Here is a 20,821-nt window from a genome sequence, read left to right as displayed (position 1 = left end):
TTGACTCATTCAATTTTTCCTGAACTGTGTGCCAGGGATCTCTTTTCGTTTGTACTGCTTTTTTCTCTTGACCACCAGGGTAGCAGCAGTTGAGCCCAGCATAATTCCGATTTTGTTAATATAGCCAATGGCATGCTTAGGAATTTTACTAAAAGATTAATCCATTACCATTCTATAAAAAAGGCTTGTAAAAATAAAGCACATCACATGGGCACCTTCAGTGAGAAGGAATTCATACAAGATGTTATCTGTGTGGTCTGGATTTTTACGCCGGGTCCAAGCGACCTTCAATTTGAGATTACAGCAGACATTCACGGTTAAGAAGATTTCCAAAACTATGGAATTTCTCCTTGACAGAACAATAAAACCAATAATAATAATAATATTAACAATGATTATTATTATAATAAAAAAAGAAAGAAGAATTGATAAAAAGGTGGAAGTATAATGTCACATCCCTACACAACTGTTCCTTACTTCTTATATAGCATCAGTGTGTATAGATCCTTTGAATGCACACATTCAACCCAACAAGACTCTTGATTATTAGACATAGACTCTTATTGGCTGAAAGGAAAAAAAAACAAAACCCCTAAAACTATACATAGACATAACACTGCCAGACTCGTAGAATCGTCAGCTGAAAGTAATTTAGGGAAATGTCTGAGCAAGACAAAAAAAAATTGTCATGATTTAATTAAGGCGACTGTAAGACAAAGCAAGGAAAACCATTCAATTACTTTTTTCGTTCAATGTTCTGTTCAATTGACTAAAACGGATCGTCATAGCAGTGCTAGAGCCTAGGGTTGTGGTCTGGGAGCTAGTCTTAGCACAGACGGATTGGCACAGCTGAAGGACGCTGTGAAGAAGATGCAGCGACAAGTCAGACGTTCACCGAGCAGAAATCAGTTTCCGGGTTCATGCAAAGAACATGGTAAATAAAGTGTGATTTGGCATAGGACTGCAAATCCTTGCCATGTACATTACATACTTTTTTCTATATCGTGTTTTTGTCTATATCATTCCTTTAAAAAAAAATATCAATAAAGTGTAATATTGCAAACATGTGCGAGTTTCCGAACACTCGTCTGTTAGAAGACATTGCATCAACATATTTTGGTATTACTTCCATGAAACAAATGGATGTATAAAACTAGGTGTGAAAATGCTTAACATCAACTCTCAGCAAATCATATTTTTGTGGTCTAATAAAAAAAAAAAAAAAGGTTTAAAACAAAAAGAAAAAAGTTAAACTCGAGACCGCAACTTTATATAAATGTAGTTCAAAAAAATAATGTATGGAAAACGTAAGCGCATAAAAACTTGACAATGGCTTCAAAAACTCTCTCTGGTCAGCTCTCTGTGCCTTTCTGCTGAGACTTGTTTTACTCCAACAGGTTTAAAGTCCCAAGTATTACAGTAAGATCACACTACACAAAATGCATTGATCTCAAAACTTAAAGGGGTATTCCCATCTCCAAGATCATGTAGTAAACATAATAATATTAGCAAATACCTCCAATTAGAAATGTAGTATAGATCTCCTGATATAGCTATGTCTCTTACCTCATGTGCAGGGCATTGCTGCTTAGGTATCCATGGTTACATCCACTCATATAGTGACAGTTCATTAGTTGCTTGTGGCAGTAACCATGGATACCTAAGCTGCAATGCCCTACATCACTTAGACTCTTTGCTCAGTCGGGAGTACAAGAACCGCCATGGTTAACTAGATAATGTCAGAGGGGAGAACTTCCACATCTCCCACACCTTGGTGAACTTCTCCGGGCGCCCTCTATTCTGGTACACAGTTCGCTGCTAAGCAATGCATTTACTAGATCTCTCCAGGCCTTCACAGTTGAAGGGGAGCCACCCATCCACCGCAGGGCTGCGAATTTTCTGGCCATAAATAGAGAATTTGATGGTGATGAGACCATGTCCCTTCATGCACGACTCCAAATAGGCAAAGAAGTGGATCAAGGGGGATAGGGAAAGAGGTCAAAGAGGATAAGGTTGATATAACTTCACGCCTTCAAGACGGTTATCCTTGGGCATCCCCAGATAATGTTAATAAAATCCGCATGCTCTCGGTGACACCGCAAACAATTCGGCGTTTCATCTTAAACAGTCTCAGTGGAGTCAGATATGCCTGGAGCACAATCTACATCTGAATCATTTTATTGTTGATTGAGGGTGAGACCTTAAGCCCGCTTTGCACGCTACACTTACGATGCGTCGGCGGGGTCACGTCGTAAGTGACGCACATCCGGCATTGTAAGGTACATTGCAGTGTGTGACAGCTACGTGCAATTCCGATTGAACGTTAAAACGTTCATCGCACGCACGTCGTTCAATTCCTAAAAATTGAACGTCAGATTGTTCATCGTACCACCCGGTGTAGCACACATCACAGTGTGTGACACCCCAGGAACGATGAACAGATCTTACCTGCGTCCTGCGGCTCCCGGCTAGCAATGCGGAAGGAAGGAGGTGGGCGGGATGTTTACGTCCCGCTCATCTCCGCCCCTCCGCTTCTATTGGCGAGCTGCTGCGTGACGTCGATGTGACGCCGAACGTCCCTCCCACTCCAGGAAGTGGACGTTCGCTGCCCGCATCGAGGTCGTATGGACGGGTAAATACATATGACGGGGGTTAATCGTTTGTGCGGCACGTTCAACAAATTGAACGTGCCGCACATACGATGGGGGCACTTACGATTGCATACGATATCGTATGCGAAATCGTAACATGTAAAGCAGGATTTAGTTGAGGACCAGGATCTCCTCACAGTCTTCCTCCAGCATATTCGGGACTGACAGCTCCCACTTCCCTCTGACTTGCAATGTCCAAGATTCGTTTCCCATAGATCGCAAAAAAGTGTATAGAGCGGAAATCAGTATTTTAGGCCCTTGAGAGCGGAGATTTCCTACCAATGGGAGAGAGGATATTAACGTGACCTCTGACGTATTCTGTACATGATGTTGGATCGCTGCTCTGAGCTGTAAATATCTAAACAAATGACATCTAGCTACATTAAATTAGGACCGGATCTGGTCAAAAGACGATGGGACATTTTGTTCAAATATATCATTAAGAGAGAGAACGCAGTGTGAACTCCAAAACGTGGAAGGAGGGTGATCCATTAAAGTGGGAAAGCACGTGTTCTGCCATAAAAGCATTTCAGCTATGGTCTCTGTAAAACGCACGACCTTCTTGGCTTGTCTCCAAACCAGTCTCACCAGTCTAAGAAGTGGCAATAATTTTGATGGGCCTAGTTTATTCGTTTCCCGAAAGCCAAGCATATATCATGTTCCTGCCACATGGGCAAGGTGACTTTACAAGTTTGGTAGGTAGGCGCCCGGCATCCAGGAGGACAATGCCTTTAGTTTGCCAGCCAAGTAATAGAGGTAAAAATCCGGCAAGGCAGCCCCTCCCAGTTGTATGGATCGGTGTAGCATGGTTAGTTTTAACTTGGGCCTCACATTACCCCATATAAACCACAGTGAATTCAACGAAGAGAAAAAGGATTTAGGGACCGGAACGGCACAATGTTGAAGTAACTAAATTTAGGGAGTATAATCATCTTTACCAAGTTAATAAGACAGATGAAGCTTACTCCATAACAGCAATTTAGACCTGGCCCGTGCAATAGAGGATACATATTAGAATGCAAATCTTGTCGACTACCCTTATGTATCATAAATTCCAGATACATAAAGCTGGAAACTAATGGTAGTGGGGATAGTGTCTCCAACCCGGATGTGGGGCAATTTATCCCAGTTTATGCCTAACCTGGAGAATTTACTAAACATATCTATGACATAGACAACCCGAGGCAGAGACCACTCCACATCATCCATAAATATGATCATATCATCGGCATACAGTCTTAAGGGGGCTTTACACGCTACGATTTCGTTAATGTTTTATCGTCGGGGTCACGTTGTTAGTGACGCACATCCGGCGTCATTAATGCTATCTCATCGTGTAACACTTACCAGCGACCTTAAACGTCCTCCAAAGTGCTGAAAATCGTTCACCATGGAGAGGTCGTCCTAAAACCAAAAATTGTTAATGGTTGTTTATAGATGTTGCTCCTCGTTCCTGCGGCAGCACACATCGCTGTGTGTAACGCCGCAGGAGAGAGGACCTCACCTTACCTGCGTCCCTCCCCCAATGAGGAAGGAAGGAGGTGGGCGGAATGTTCGTCCCCCTCATCTCTGCCCCTCCGCTTTGATTGGCCGCTTAGTGACGTCGCCGTGACGCCGAACGCATCTCCCCCTTGAGGGAGGGATTGTTCAGCAGTCACAGCGACGCCGCCGACCAGGTAAGTGCGTGTGAAGCTGCCGTAGCGATAATGTTCGCTACGGCAGCGATCACACGATATCGCATGCACGACGGGGGCGGGTGCTTTTGCATACGATATCGCTAGCAATTGCTAGAAATATCGTAACGTATAAAGCCTGCTTTACGGTATCCACTCAGTCTGCAATTTGGATACCTTGTATCAGTTAGCTAGAGGGAATCTTGATTGACAAATCTTCAATGGCCAGGGCAAAGAGAGGCGGTGATAGAGGGCAAGCCTGCTGAGTTCCCCTTCCCAAATGAAAGGGTTCCAAACAAATACCATTAACCACCATTTTAGCCCTAGGAGCACGATATAACATTTGAATCCAGTTGCAAAAATTGGGACCAAATCCAAAGTTTTGGAGGCAGGTCAACAGGAAGTTCCACTCCAGAGAATCAAACGCCTTGGCCGCGTCCAGCGAGGGGAAGGCCCATTTGTTATCTTCCACTAGGCACTTGATTGGACAACAGACTGAAGTCCTTTGATATTAATGGAAGTACTCTTCTCCGGCATAAAACCCAGATCAATGTAATCTGTATAGTCTGATCTTACTGTAATACTTGCGTCTATCGGTCCCTTTCATGCATTTTGTGGGTTAATAATTACTAGGAAACAAAAAGCTGAAGCATGAATGTAGGACCAGACTACACAGGGTTTGTTTGTGGTCTGTCCCCATGAGAACACATTTCAGCATTGGAGCTGGAAAAAAAAATATATTGTACATTTTTAATCTAGACTTATTGCAAGCTTGCTTCATTTGTTAAGTTGAGATACACTAGAGCAAAAAAAAAAAAAAGCCAGCTTGGTGTACATGGCCTTGAAGAGATTTTCCGCTTTACTCAAACTTAAAGGGGTGATTCACTATACAGCAAAGTGGCCACACATCAATGTAAAGCTCGTAAATCTGGCCTCTGACCAGTGCTATTGTGGTCCGCTCATCCCCATCATGTGACCCCCTGGGCTCCGTGACTGCTGAGTTCCGGTGATGTCACCTTCAACTTCCAGTTGACCTGACATCACTGAGATCACTGAGGCAGCCCCAGTCTTCCTGAGTGGGCGGTATTTCACCGTCCGTCAAAGCCCAGCATCGCTCCTGCTTGCAGCGCTCTGCAGTGAAGGAGAGAGAAAGAGTGATGCTGGGTTGTGACGAGCGGTGAAACTCCACCCACAGCCCAATCACTCAGGGAGACTGGGGCTGGCTGCGATGGCGTCGGGTCAACTGGAAGCTGTCGCAACATCATCGGATTTCTGAAGTCACGGAGCCCGGGGGTCATCTGATGGGGATGACCGGACCACAATAGCACCGCTCAGAGGCTGAATTGACTACACAAGGTATTTGAGAAAAGTCTTCCTTATGACGTGTGGCCACTATGCTGTGTAATGGACAACCCCTTTAAAAGTTGGAAGCAATTATGTTAACTGGGGAAAAAAAAGGCAAACTGTGAAGTATGGAATCGGCTGAGTGGCTAGTGCTAACCTGAAGAGGTCTCCTAGGCTCATTACTGGATGTAGCACTGGACCAGGGGAGGGTGAGTAAGACACAGATTTAATATTTTTAAAATAAATAGCAGCAGGGGACCTATGGTTTTCCGAAACAGTGCACAACTTGGACTGTCCCTTGACTTTAATACTGAAGACGAAAAAACTGGAAAACAAAAGGCGCAAGAGGGTCTTATCCTTCAACAAAACCATGGTAGAAATAAGCTAAGCACGCTCACCTGTTAAGGGTGTGCGAGAGTCACAACACCCAAAGGAAGCTCAATGAACCAGGCTGCAGCAGCCCTCTGAGATATCATACGTAGACTGGAGGAGCAGAAGGAGGTATAAAGGCGCTGCCCGTAACAGGAACATTTTTCCTGTTAGGCTATGTGCCCACAGGGACAGTGTCCTGCGGATATATCCACAGGAGCTCCCAGGAAACTGCACCACAACTTCTGTCTGTTTCCATGCTGCGGAATGTCCTGCAGATATGGTGCGGGCATTCTGCATTGAGGATACAGTACCATGGCTTCGGCACTGCATCCTCAATGCAGAACAAGTGCTGCAGTGATCGGGAGTTCATACTTACCTCCATCATGCAGCACCTCGCTTTCCGGCGGCCGGGTCACTCTGTCAGCGTCTGCAGGAGAAGGTGGGCGGGCCTGAACTAGCTCCGGCTGTCACATGACCGGAGCTTGTGCAGGCCCCGCCCACCTCTTCCTTCCTGTACGTGACTCCGGTGAGGCAGGTAAGTATATGGGACCCTGCGGAGAAATCCGCAGGAATAATTGACATGCTGCTGTTTTTTCGCAGGGAAATCCGCATTATTTCCGCTGCGGAAAAATCCGCAGCGTGGACACAGCAGTTCCCAAATGCCATAGAAATGGCTGGGGAGTAACTGTGCTGCAGATTTTTGAAAAATCTGCGGAATTTCCGCGGCAAATTCCGCAGCGTGGGCACATAGCCTAATCGGCAGTGCAGTAATACCTCCTTGATTTTAATAGGCACTTCGCAAATACCTTATTTCTCCTGCGGAGGCGCTGCAGGACGATTGCTTACCTGATTTAAGTTTCTGCCATTTAATGATTGTTGGGGGTCTCACGCTGTAATTGGGGGACCTCTCTAACAAAAAGGGACTGAATATACCCCTTTAGGAACAGCAGCTAAAATCTGACGGACTGTTAGGAGTAACTTCACTCTTTCTCTAGGAGTACATGACCCGGAGCACGGTCATGTCATCTGCTCAGACATCTGTGTAGCGTGCAGAAACACTTCTTAGTACTTTTGCGCATGTTAGAATGTGTATCCATAAACCTCATACTCGGCTGACCTGTGACCTCCGTTTTAAATAGCGCATTTTATTGTGTGATCTTCGGGTTGGATATATTGTTCAGAAAATGGTCCAGAAGAGGCACAAGTAAATCACCTCTAGAAACAGAAGGCAGACGAGTTACTTCCATCACTCGGAGCTGCCAGGAGGGACATAAAATCCACAGTTCCCGCACAACACCGAGCCGCGCTCCCCCCCGAACCTCCTCGCAGATAGAAGCCTGCCCTGGATAGAACATCAATGTACTACTGACCTTTCTGGCAGAGCGGACAGATCTGCGAATTTAATAACCATGTCTTCAATGCTGAAAACCAGCTGTCCACATATGTTTATTGGATTACTCAAATCACAGCTTACAAAAGGGAAAATGTTCTCTTATATTATTTTGAATGTGACAGTATTTGAGCTGAGGAGAGGAAAATGTTGGGAGTTGGAGTCGTTTTTTTTTTAACCGCACGTTCGGCAAATATTAGTTCATTTTCGGATTGTGATAATCGGTGCAGAATCCACGCTGTAAACTAATGACAATCTGTGGAGTATTCCTGACCTCGTTTCACATCGTGGACAAAGGCAATAGAGGTGGAGCAATAACCTCAGCTTTACTTTTAGGAAAAAAATAAATAAAACTCAAGTCTGATTAGACGCTGACCTGAAAGAATAGAATAGTCAGGGTCATAAGCGTATGCAGAGCCAAGATGCACACTGGCCAAGAGGGATCATGAGGCTACCGTATGGATACTTTTCAGGGGCGGAACAATCGCGGTTGCAGGGATCGAGAGTGTGACCGGGTTCGGGGGTGAAGGGGGCACGCTGGACCCAGTTGGATGTGCGTCCGAGGGCCCAGAAATGGGACAGTATATACCAGGATGGGGTGTCATATATACCAGGATGGGGTGTCATATATACCAGGATGGGCCCAGGAGGGGACAGTACGTACCAGGAGGTGGACATATATACCAGGATGGGGGACATACCAGAATGAGGACATATTTACCAGGAAGGAGCCCAGGACGGAGTACATTAGAACAGGATGGGGGACATTACTACATAATGGGGGGGGCAGGTTTAATATTTGCAACGGGCCCATTGAACTCTAGTTACACCACTGATACTTATCTACATACATAAATCGCCAGCTTCTGTAACCCTATTCCAGCATGCACTGCGGCACTGCCAGTTGCGTAGGCGCAGTTCGAACTGCGCCTGTGCAAGTTGCATACATGTCGCCGCAGCTTCCGGGCACGAAATGCGTGTGCGCAAGTAGCCGTGACGTCACCGCTTTTCTCCCACACGAACATTAGCAGCGACGCCTCGCGGCTGGTACTGTGCTTGCGTGGGAAGAGCGGTGATGCCACCGCTACTTGCGCACACGATTTATTTCACCGCGATTCATTTCACCGCACTCCCAATGCGATAGCATCGGGTCTATTTCTAGTCATCCATAAGTGTCAGTATCGCTGCACCATGGCATCCAAAAACAGGTGCAATCGTTCAGATGAAACAGTGCACAGAGTCATATTGAGGACTCACTCACACGACCATATACATTAGTCGAGTGCTATCCAATTTTTTTATCAAATAACACTTGGACCAAAATTATTCAATAGGGCAGTGTTGATGCCAGATTGTTCTCAAGTCGGACGAGACTTAAGGCTGCTTTACATGTGTCGATTTCTCGTGCGATCGCATTTTTGCAATCGCACCCGCCCCCATCGTTTGTGCGGCACGGGCAATTTCTTGACCGTGTCACACAATGTTGTAACCCCCCGTCACACGTACTTACCTTCCAAACGACCTTGCTGTGGGCGGCGAACAGCCACTTCCTGAAGGGGGAGGGACGTTTGGCGTCACAGCGACGTCACACAGCGGCCGGCCAATAGAAGCGGAGGGGCGGAGATGAGCGGGACGTAAACATCTCGCCCACCTCCTTCCTTCAGGATTGCCGGTAGGACGCACGTAAGCTGCAGTTCATCGTTCCCGGGGTTTAATATCTGGTAAGACACTATTTTGCGCTCTCTTTCTCTTAGTTTTACTTAGATTTAGTAATGTAGCAGAGCTGAGAGAGCTGCCCCGCCCACACCAGGCTCTCTCTATAGAGATTGCACATTGACACTTTACTGTCAATCGGAGGAGAGGGCATGCCAGACTGCCATGCGCGTTATATTGTAGTCCAATGAGAAGTCCTGCTGTTTAAACAATCATAGCAAAAAAACAACAGATTGGACCTTGACAAGACTGGCATCCCTGAATTCTCTGTGTTAACTTATAGCTTATAGATTCCTTTTAAATGCGTTTCCAGGCTTCAGATCCATCAAATAGGTCATTCATATCAGATTAGTGGTGGTCTAAAACCCAACCACCACCACTGATCTGCTGATTTCAGCTCAACTGATTGGGTCAGCTTCAGAGCTTCCACCACTGATAAGACTGCAAAGGAAGTCGATAACCTAGTCAACAAGCAAAAAACTATAAAAATTAAAAATCCATCTGTTTGGGAGAACAGTGAGGACTTTTAATAAAAGGTAAATTCCAGAGACTTGTTTTTACAAGCACTTAACAATTTTACCCATTTAAAAGGGAACCAGTCACCAGATTTGGGGCTTATAAGCTGCAGCCACCACCAGTGATCTCTTATATACAGCATTCTAACATGCTGTATATAAGAGCCCAGGCCGCTGTGTAGAAAGTAAAAATCACTTTATAATACTTACCTAAACGGTCGCTGCAGTGGAGTTGGGTCATATGGGCGTCTTTGTTCTCTGGTGCCGGCGCCTCCTCTTTCGGCCATCTTTGTCATCCTTCTTGTGAAGCCAGGGTGCATGATGCGTCCTACATCATCCACACTCTCCGGAATTGAGGTCCTGAGCAGGGCAGCTCAAAGAATTTTAGTGTGCCTGCGCGGGACCGGCGAGTGAGTATGACGTAGGATGCGTCACGCACACAGGCTTTAGAAGGAAAACGAAGATGGTCAAAAGAGGGGGCACTGGCACCGGAGAACGGAGACGCCCATATGACCCAAATCAACCGCAGCGACTGTTTAGGTGAGTATTATAAAGTGATTTTTACGTTCAACACAGCGGCCTGGGCTCTTATATACAGCATGTTAGAATGTTGTATGTAAGAGCCCACTCACTGGTGGTGGCCACAGCTTATAGGCCCCAAATCTGCTGACACGTTCAAGAAGTTGAGATAGCCCATTTTAAGCAATGAAAAAAAGAAAAAAAAAAAAAGTTAGGGGGGAGGGGGGGGACTTCTGAGATATGAAAAAAATAACATAAAAAAAACATTAAAAGTAACAATGATTGCACATAACCCCGCATGTTGGGATCTCTGACTTATTCCAATAAAGTATAGGATGTTTCCATACACTGCAGTTTCCTTCTTTGCTTTATTCCCTATTTGCATTACTATAAATTTTTTGCAACTGGATATTTATTTTTACATGACTTTTTAATAGTTTGCAAAAACACTAGCAATAAAATACCTTGATAATTCTCACAAAAGAGGAACCCGTGTGCCCAGAAAACGTCCAGGGTAAAAAAATATACAAAATATGGATTTAGAGGACAGAATAAATAATAATAAAAATGCAAGGAACAATAAAACAACATAGCAGATCAATTCTCCAATTTCTAATGGCTTTTCCATGAATGGTATAGCTTTATCATTTCTATACTATCATTTGGTATTCATACTCAAGTTTTTCAAATAAGAAAACTTGTGCCAAAAAGAAAAGTTCATGTACATGAGACAAAAAAACAAAAAACAACAACACAGGAAATATAGAGATAATTTTTATATAATTTTGTCTATAATATCCAAAACGTTCTTTTCCTCGAAATACATATTAGGGATGATATTAAAAAAAATCAACATGAGATTGATTCCCATGGATAATCTAGGACCTATTCTCACGCTACAAGCCAAACAGTGTATATAAATATATATATCTCTATAAATCTATATATCTCTATATATCTCATATATATATCTCATATATATATTTATACAATACACAAACATAAACACAATAAAAAAACATCAACAAAATTATATATTTTGCATGAGGGCATATCTCAGCTTTGCAGCCATTACAAAGTAATTTTCCTCCTACTGCTGAAACCAATAGATTCCCCTTTCATTGCCCCCAAAAAGTGTGATGTCAACAAAAGTGCCCCACAAACACTGTATGATCCTCCACAGTAAATTCCTCCACAGAACCCTTCACATGCACAGTATGATGACCCTATTGTACCCCCTTCAACTATCCTGGCAAAGTATGGTTACCCCAACACCGTATGATCCCCAATTGTGACCACCACACAGCCCTCCACACAGTATAATGGGCCTACATACAGTAAAATGGCCCCCACACCACTTCCCACTGTGTAATTGGTCCCATTAGGCTACTTTCACACATCCGGTTTGAGCCGTGCGGCTCAATCCGGCTGTGAAGCCTATGCAATGGATGCGGTGAAAACACCGCATCCTTTGCATAAGTTTTTTACATGCGGCCGGTCCGGTTTTTGCCGCTTGCGGCATGCTACTGAGCATGCGCAGTGGCAAAAAACGCATGCGGCGGCCGAATGCGGTTTTTTCCGCATCGTGCCGCATCCGGCATCCATAGGGATGCATTGGGAAAAGCGCCGCATCGGCCGGATGCGGCGCGATGCGGTTTTTTTTTGCCGGAGCAAAAAACGTTGCAGGGAACGTTCCATCCGGCCGCCGCATCGGCTAAATCTGCCGCATGCGGCAAAAACCGGACCGAACGCAAGCCCATGCGGCACAATGCGGCACTAATTAAAGTCTATGCAGGAAAAACGCAACCGGCAGCAAAAAAAACCGGTTGCGGTTTTCCTGCAAAGTGCCGGATTGTGCCGCATTGCAAAAGCCGGAGGTGTGAAAGTAGCCTTAGCCCTTTATACAATATAATGGCCACCATACGTATGTCGGACCACACAAACCTTCATACTGAGTAATTGTTTGCACACAGTATATAATGGCCCTCAATAGCCCTCCATAAAAGTATAAAGGATCCCTCATCGTCCTGCAAAGATTATAATGGCTCCCCCACATAGCCCTCTAAATAGTATACTGGCCTCCACAAAGACTTCCAAATATTATAATGGCCACCAAATAGCCATCCAAATGTTAAAATGGCCCCACACAGCCTTCCATATTGTATAATGGGTTCCATATAGCCATCCATATAGTATAATGCACCCCATTTTATAATGCAGTGCATAGTTCTTCATATATTATAATGCACTCCCCATAGTCCTCCATATACTCTACTGCACTCCCCATAGTCCTCCATAAATTTGAATGCATCTCCTATAGTATTCCTATCGTATAATGAACCCCCCATAGTCCTCCATATATTATAATGCACCGCATAGTCCTCCATGTCATATAATGCACAGCCCAAAAGTCTTCCATATAACATAATGCACATCCCACACTCCACATAGTCCTCCATATTGTATAATACACAAACGATAGTTAAAGGGCCATGGTACCAAATACTAATGAAAGGTATGTAAACTTTTGACTTTACAGAAAGGAATAAAAATGCCTTATACCATTCTCTCTCTCATTATTCTGGCATTGGGCAAATATAAATAATTTTGGTTATGAATTGACCTAAAACGGGAAAGGTTTATTCAGATAGTGAGAAAAACATGCAGATGTGTCTTTTTAGATCGTGGTTGTAAACTTCTAGCTTCAGCTGTGTCTATCTATCTATCTATCTATCTATCTATATATACACATACACACACAGTAGTAAATAGCAAATAGGGTCAAGGAGACTCCTAAAACTTAACATACATGTTATTTTATGTTCACGCTTATGTGATTTTGTTAACTTTTAATAGAGTGAAAGTTAAAAGTAAGTTTTAGGCTATGTGCCCACGCTGCGGAAAATGCGCGGATTTTGCCGCGGAAAAGCCGCAGATTTTCCGAAAATCTGCAGCACAGCTACTCCCCAGCCATTTCTATGGAATTTGGGAAATGCTGTGTCCAATCCGTGCGGATTTTCGTCCGGAAAAATCTGCAACATGTCAATTATTGTTGCGGATTTTCGTCCGGATTTTGACTTTAAAATTGAAAAAAGAAAAAAAAAAATCTGCAGTAAATCCGCACCTATGAAAAGGTGCGGATTTTGCGGGAAAGCTGCGGATTTTGATGCAGAAAAATCCACAGATACATAGTCCCGTGGGCACATAGCCTAAGGCTGTGTGCCCACGCTGCGGAAAATGCGCGGATTTTGCCGCGGAAAAGCCGCGGATTTTCCGAAAATCTGCAGCACAGCTACTCCCCAGCCATTTCTATGGAATTTGGGAAATGCGGTGTCCAATCCGTGCGGATTTTCGTCCGGAAAAATCTGCAACATGTCAATTATTGTTGCGGATTTTCGTCCGGATTTTGACTTTAAAATTGAAAAAAGAAAAAAAAAATCCGCAGTAAATCCGCACCTATGAAAAGGTGCGGATTTTGCGGGAAAGCTGCGGATTTTGATGTAGAAAAATCCACAGATACATAGTCCCGTGGGCACATAGCCTAAGGCTGTGTGCCCACGCTGCGGAAAATGCGCGGATTTTGCTGCGGATTTCTCGCGGAAAAGCCGCGGATTTTCCAGAAATCTGCAGCACAGCTACTCCCCAGGCATTTCTATGGCATTTGGGAAATGCTGTGCCGACGCTGCGGATTTTTCCGCAGCGGAAATCGTGCGGAAAAATCTGCAGCATGTCAATTATTGTTGCGGATTTCTCCGCAGGGTCCCATATACTTACCTGCCTTGATAGAGACCCGAGTCACTTTCTCCGTCCGGTGTAGCGGCAGCAGCGCGGTGGATCCAGCCAGGTACAGGAAGGAAGAGGTGGGCGGGGCCTGCACGAGCTCCGGTCATGTGACAGCCGGAGCTAGTTCAGGCCCGCCCACCTCCAGCACAGTGAACCAGACGCTGCCTGACAGTGACCCGGCTGCCGGAAAGCGAGGTGCTGCATGATGGAGGTAAGTATGAGCACCCCGATCACTGCAGCACTTGTTCTGCATTGAGGATGCAGTGCCGAAGCCATGGTACTGTATCCTCAATGCAGAATGCCCGCACCATATCCGCAGGAAATTCCGCTGTGCATCCGCAGCATTGAAACAGAGAAAGTTCTGTTGCGGATTTCTGGGAGCACCTGCGGAATGTCTTGCGGATATATCCGCAGGACAATGTCCCCGTGGGCACATAGCCTTGTTCCAACCTTGGATTTTGTATGTCTCCTTGACCCTATTTGCTATTTACTACTACTGACTGTGGGTCTATAGTTTATTAGTGTCCAGCTTATTACTATATATATATATACTAGAAGGTGGCCCGATTCTACGCATCGGGTATTCTAGAATTTACGTATTGTGTAGTTCATGTATGATTTTTGTGATATATATATATATATATATATATAGATGTTGTTGTGTGTAGTTACCAAGTGTTTGTGTAGGGCGCTGTACATGTTCTGGGTGTTGTCTGGGTGTGACGGGGGGTGAGAGCGGTGTTGTATGTGTGTTGCGTGTGTTGCGTTGTTTGTGGAGCGCTGTGTGTCTGTAGCGTTGTGTGTGTGTTGCGCGGTTTGTGTGTGTGTGGTGTGTTTTGGGGGGAGGTATGTTTTGTGCAATGTGTGTGTTGTGCGGTATGTGCGTATATTTGTGTGTGCCGCGGTGTTTGTGTGTTGGGTGTTGTGTGTGTGCAGCGTTGTCTGTATGTGTGGGTGTCTGTGTAGGGCAGTTGTTTGTGGTTCCCAGTGTGTGTGTGTGTGGTGTGTGGTGTGTTGTGCAGTGCGCGCGCGTGTGTGTGTGTGTGTGTGTGTGTGTGTGTGTGTGTGTGTGTGTGTTGGGGGGAGGTGCGCACTCCCAAACGTGCTCCATCCCCCATGCAGCGCACTCCCCATCGTGCTCCATCCCCCATGCAGCGCACTCCCCATCGTGCTCCATCCCCCATGCTGCGCACCCCCCATCGTGCTCCATCTCCCATGCTGCGCACTCCCAAACGTGCTCCATCCGCCATGCTGCGCACTCCCAAACGTGCTCCATCCGCCATGCTGCGCACTCCCAAACGTGCTCCATCCGCCATACTCCGCACTCCCCATCGTGCTCCATCCCCGATGCTGCGCACCCCCCCATCATGCTCCATCCCCGATGCTGCGCACCCCCCCATCATGCTCCATCCCCGATGCTGCGCACCCCCCCATCGTGCTCCATCCCCCATGCTGCACCAGCATCAGCCTCTCTGCCCCCAGCATCAGCTTCTCTGCCCCCAGCATCAGCCTCTCTCCTCCCAGCATCAGCCTCTCTCATCCTAGCATCAGCCTCTCTCCTCCCAGCATCAGCCTCTCTCCTCCCAGCATCAGCCTCTCCTCTCTGTCCCCAGCATCAGCCTCTCTCCTCCCAGCCTTCCCCAGCATCAGCCTCTCTCCTCCCAGCCTCCCTCCTCCCACCCTCCCCCAGCATCAGCCTCCCTCTCCCAGCCTCCCCCAGCATCAGCCTCCCCCAGCATCAGCCTCTCTTCTCTCAGCCTACCTCTCCCAGCCTCCCTCCTCCCAGCCTCCCTCAGCATCAGCCTCCCTCTCCCAGCCTCCCCAAGCATCAGCCTCCACCAGCATCAGCCTCTCTCCTTCCAGCCTCCCCCAGCATCAGCCTCCGCCAGCATCAGCCTCTCTCCTTCCAGCCTCCTCCAGCATCAGCCTCCCTCTCCCAGCCTTCCCCAGGATCAGCCTCTCTCCTCCCAGCCTCCGTCCTCCCAGCCTTCCCCAGCATCAGCTTTCCCCTCCCAGCCTCCCTCAGCATCAGCCTTCCCCAGCATCAGCCTCTCTCCTCCCAGCCTCAGCCTCTCTCCTTCCAGCCTCCCCCAGCATCAGCCTCTCTCCTTCCAGCCTCCCTCACCATCAGCCTCCCCTTCCCAGCCTTCCCCAGGATCAGCCTCTCTCCTCCCAGCCTCCTTCCTCCCAGCCTCCCCTTCCCAGCCTCCCTCAGCATCAGCCTTCCGCTCCCAGTCTCCCCCAGCATCAGCCTCCCCAAGCATCAGCCTCCACCAGCATCAGCCTCTCTCCTTCCAGCCTCCCCCAGCATCAGCCTCTCTCCTTCCAGCCTCCCTCAGCATCAGCCTCCCGTTACCAGCCTTCCCCAGGATCAGCCTCTCTCCTCCCAGCCTCCTTCCTCCCAGCCTCCCCCTCCCAGCCTCCCTCAGCATCAGCCTTCCCCTCCCAGTCTCCCCCAGCATCAGCCTCCCCAAGCATCAGCCTCCACCAGCATCAGCCTCCACCAGCATCAGCCTCTCTCCTTCCAGCCTCCCCCAGCATCAGCCTCCCCAAGCATCAGCCTCCCTCGTCCCAGCCTCCCCCAGCATCAGCCTCCCCCTCCCAGCCTCCCCCAGCATCAGCCTCTCTCCTCCCAGCATCAGCCTCTCTCATCCCAGCATCAGCCTCTCTCCTCCCAGCATCAGCCTCTCCTCTCTGTCCCCAGCATCAGCCTCTCTCCTCCCAGCCTTCCCCAGCATCAGCCTCTCTCCTCCCAGCCTCCCCCAGCATCAGCCTCCCCCAGCATCAGCCTCTCTTCTTCCAGCCTCCCCCAGCATCAGCCTCTCTCCTTCCAGCCTCCCCCAGCATCAGCCTCCCTCTCCCAGCCTTCCCCAGGATCAGCCTCTCTCCTCCCAGCCTCCGTCCTCCCAGCCTTCCCCAGCATCAGCTTTCCCCTCCCAGCCTCCCTCAGCATCAGCCTTCCCCAGCATCAGCCTCTCTCCTCCCAGCCTCAGCCTCTCTCCTTTCAGCGTCCCCCAGCATCAGCCTCTCTCCTTCCAGCCTCCCTCAGCATCAGCCTCCCCTTCCCAGCCTTCCCCAGGATCAGCCTCTCTCCTTCCAGCCTCCCTCAGCATCAGCCTTCCCCTCCCAGTCTCCCCCAGCATTAGCCTCCCCCTCCCAGCCTTCACCATGATCAGCCTCTCTGCTCCCAGCCTCCTCCAGCACGCCGTGCTCCTCTGCCGACACTCACACACCCGATCGCATCCACTCACACACACCCGATCGCATCCACTCACACACACCCGATCGCATCCACTCACACACACCCGATCGCATCCACTCACAAACACCCGATCGCATCCACTCACAAACGCCCGATCGCATCCACTCACACACACCCGATCGCATACACTCACACACTGACGATATCGCACATACGCGCTCACAGTCACAACATCCGGAGATACCACATGCTTCAGGCCATGTGATCCTCCGTCAGGTCCTGGAAGGTCACATCGAGGCCGAGAAGCAAGCGATATCGCCGGATGCTGTGAGTGTGTGGATGCGATGTGAGGTGTGTGTGAGGTGTGTGTGAGGTGTGTGTGAGAGTGAGTGTGATCTGATGTGTGTGTATGTTTGTGTGTGTGCTGTTACCAACGTATCCACACCACTCCCGTGCGAGCGGGGGCCGGGGGGGGGGGGGGTTGGAGTACAGTACTCACCTCCGTGACAGCCGTGTCAGTTCGGGGAATGCGCGGGGGGGGAGGGGGGGGGGGGGGGAGTACAGTACTCACCTCCGTGACAGCCGTGTCAGTTCGGGGAATGCGCGGGGGGAGGGAGGGGGCGGGGCCAGAGCTAGCGTGCATTGCGTGAGGGGGGCGGGGCGTGGCGTGGCCGAATTGCCAATGCCTGCAGGGTGCCGGGGCGAGAGGCCAATCTGTGGGGGGGGGCGGAGCCTGGGCGAGCGGCTGGCCAATCCGTGTGGGGGCGCAGCCTGGGCGAGCGGCCAATCCGTGTGGGGGGGCGGGGCCATGGCGAGCCCAGCGGCCAATCAGCTTTGTGTCACCGTAAGGACACAATTTTGGAGCATGACAGACAGACAGACAGACAGAGACAGACAGACAGACAGAATAAGGCAATTATATATATATCTATATATATCTCTATATATATATATATATCTCTATCTATCTATCTATCTATCTATCTATCTATATATATATATATATATATATATATATATATATATATATATATATATATAGATATATATATATATCTATCTATATATATATATATATCTATATATATATATATATATATATATATATATATATATATACATACATATATACACACACACACACACGTTTTAATCTTTGTTCAGGAAATGTTCTGTCAATTATATTACTTTTTTATTCCTAGTAAGTTAATTGGATTCTCCAGGACTAACATATTGATGACCTATGAGTAGGTTAGGCCATCATCAACTCGAGATAAGTCGGAAATAAAAGGTGGTACTCAGGGGCAAGATATCAGCTGATCGGTGGCGTATTAAGTGTAGGATTTCCACTCATATAGTGAGGACTTATTTTAAGTATAGGTCATCAGTATGTTACTTCTGGACAACCCCCTTAACTTTTGGCCCTTAAGAGTATATTTGCATGGACCACATGCTGTACAATGCGGATTTTTCTTCTTAATTTTCTTGTGGTGGATAATCTACAACGTATTACAGTAAAAGAAAAGCGCGAGAGACTTTAACAAATCTAATGAATGCACAAAAAAAAGAAAAGAAAACATCCAAAATTTGTGAAAATTTCATAGCAGTTACATGTCAACTTATGCGGCCGATTTTTATTCTAGATATCACGAAGGTGCGAAAGGAAATTTAGGCAAATCTGTGACAAAGTTGTATACAAATTTATCAGCGGTTTTATTGGACGTACCCTTTAATAACATTATATATTAGGTTTCCAGTAAGTGTTTTGTCAGTTTAAAGGGAACCGGTCACCGGTTTTTCGTCCTATAAGCTGCGGCCACCACCACAGGGCTCTTATATACAGTATTCTAACATGCTGTATATAAGAACCAAGGCCGCTGTATACAACATAAAAAACACTTTATAATACTCACCTAAACTGGTGGCTGCGGTGGATGTGGCTAAGATGGGCATCTTCGTCCTCCGGTGTCGGCGCCGCCTCTTTCGGCCATCTTCGTCCTCCTTCTGAAGCCTGTGTGCATGACGCATCTATATAATACACACTCGCCACGGTCCCGCGCTTGCGCACTACAATACTTTGATCTGCCCTGCTCAGGACCTGAATGCCGGCGTGTGTGGATGAAGTCAGACGCGTCATGCACCGCGGTTTCAGAAGGACGACAAAGTCGGCGACAAAGATGGCCGAAAGAGGCGGCGCCGGCACCAGAGGGCGAAGATGCCCATCTGAGCCACATCCACTGCAGCGAACGGTTTAGGTGAGTATTATACAGTGTTGTTTATGTTGTACACAGCGGCCTGGGCTCTTATATACAGTATGTTAGAATGCTGTATATAAGAGCCCGGTGGTGGTTGCCGCAGCTTATAGGCCAAAAAAAACGACAGGTTCCCTTTAAAAAGCTACAAGGAACGTGAGTGCCTTTGAATATCCTTATTTGACCCATCCTAAGCTTCTGTACACACACTGCTGGTTGTCCCAGTTAAATTTAGGGGTTACAGGCCATCAACCATATATTTTTCGGGATGGATGAAGTAAAGAGGTGCATTTTTCATCCCCCTCCCCTCCTCTTTAGAGTACATAGAGTTCTTTGAGAAGAATTAGGCCATGTTTCACATAAAGAATCTTTTCCTTTCATTGCGGCCTGGTGGACAGTCTGCAGGTGTAGCATGTCCTCACCTTGAGATTTGGTTTTGACAGCAGCTTCAACAATTCTCTGATCTCGCTGTTCAGCGGCCGGCTCTGCAGTTCCTCAGCCAGCTGTGAAAGAGACAAAATTGACACCGTGAGCATGAGCTGAGCATTGCCTCACCCAGGGCGTCAGTGACAACCCAAAATCTATCTTGTTTGAGATTATTGCTTTCCAGTGTGCTCAATACAGAAGCCAGCGTGAACAAAAACAGACTATTAATCACCCGTCCTGCGCTGCGGGCCTCGGCGGACCGGATTCAAGCCAGTTCTTTTAGTGGAGTTAAACTGGAGTAATCGAATCTGGCAACGGGAGCAGTCAGATCATATTTTGATTTATGGCTACGGGGGCAAAGTTGCGCACTTCATTTAGAGGAATGGCTCTGCGTGCAGACAAAGACCTGCTTGTAAAAACTGATGGATCAAACTATGACACTGTCCAAGTCAAAAAGCTGCTTGTGAACGAGGTGGCAGAACCGGCATCTCGTCCAATATCTCATAGAGGATGTGCTGTTTGGGACGCGGGTTTAGAGGAAAGGAAAAAATATAGATTAGTGCCCCATAGTGAACAGTGTACAATGCCTATATAGGCTACATGTAAGTATGCCGACAACGGGAGAACCTGCTCAACCACAACCAACATGACCAGGGAACTAATATTGCGATCGATTCCGTGTTTTCAATAACATTTTACATGTAGGCCGACCCAGCAATCAGCGATTACCAAGTCTGGAACTGGGAATTCTCTATTAAAGGGGTTGTCCCACAAAAAAATAAATAATTTTAATCAATAGATCTTGGAATGATAATAATTTCTACAATTGGATGTGTTTTAAAAAAATGTTCCTGTGCTGAGATATATAAGATTATGTGTCCCTGCTATGTGCTGTGTAATCGTTGTGTCTGACCCTACAGGGACATGGTCTGATCATACCGCTGCTCCTGGGCAGGGGAGGAATTATGCAGACATTACAGT

At 47.2% G+C, this 20,821-nt stretch overlaps 1 protein-coding gene across 3 annotated transcripts in view; it reads right to left on the bottom strand.

The window, feature by feature from the left end:
• The window catches only part of MPP7 (MAGUK p55 scaffold protein 7), a 534,209-nt gene that overhangs the window by 166,153 nt on the left and 347,235 nt on the right, over positions 1–20,821 (bottom strand). For all 3 annotated transcript variants that reach the window (XM_075315522.1, XM_075315524.1, XM_075315523.1), the window contains exon 6: positions 19,837–19,917. In XM_075315522.1, coding sequence (XP_075171637.1) covers positions 19,837–19,917 — 81 coding nt within the window. The remainder of the gene's footprint in view (positions 1–19,836; positions 19,918–20,821) is intronic.

The sequence above is a fragment of the Anomaloglossus baeobatrachus genome, chromosome 6, assembly GCF_048569485.1.
Source record: "Anomaloglossus baeobatrachus isolate aAnoBae1 chromosome 6, aAnoBae1.hap1, whole genome shotgun sequence".
In the NCBI taxonomy this organism is placed as follows: Eukaryota; Metazoa; Chordata; class Amphibia; order Anura; family Aromobatidae; genus Anomaloglossus; species Anomaloglossus baeobatrachus.
This window is presented reverse-complemented; position numbering and strand designations above follow the sequence as displayed.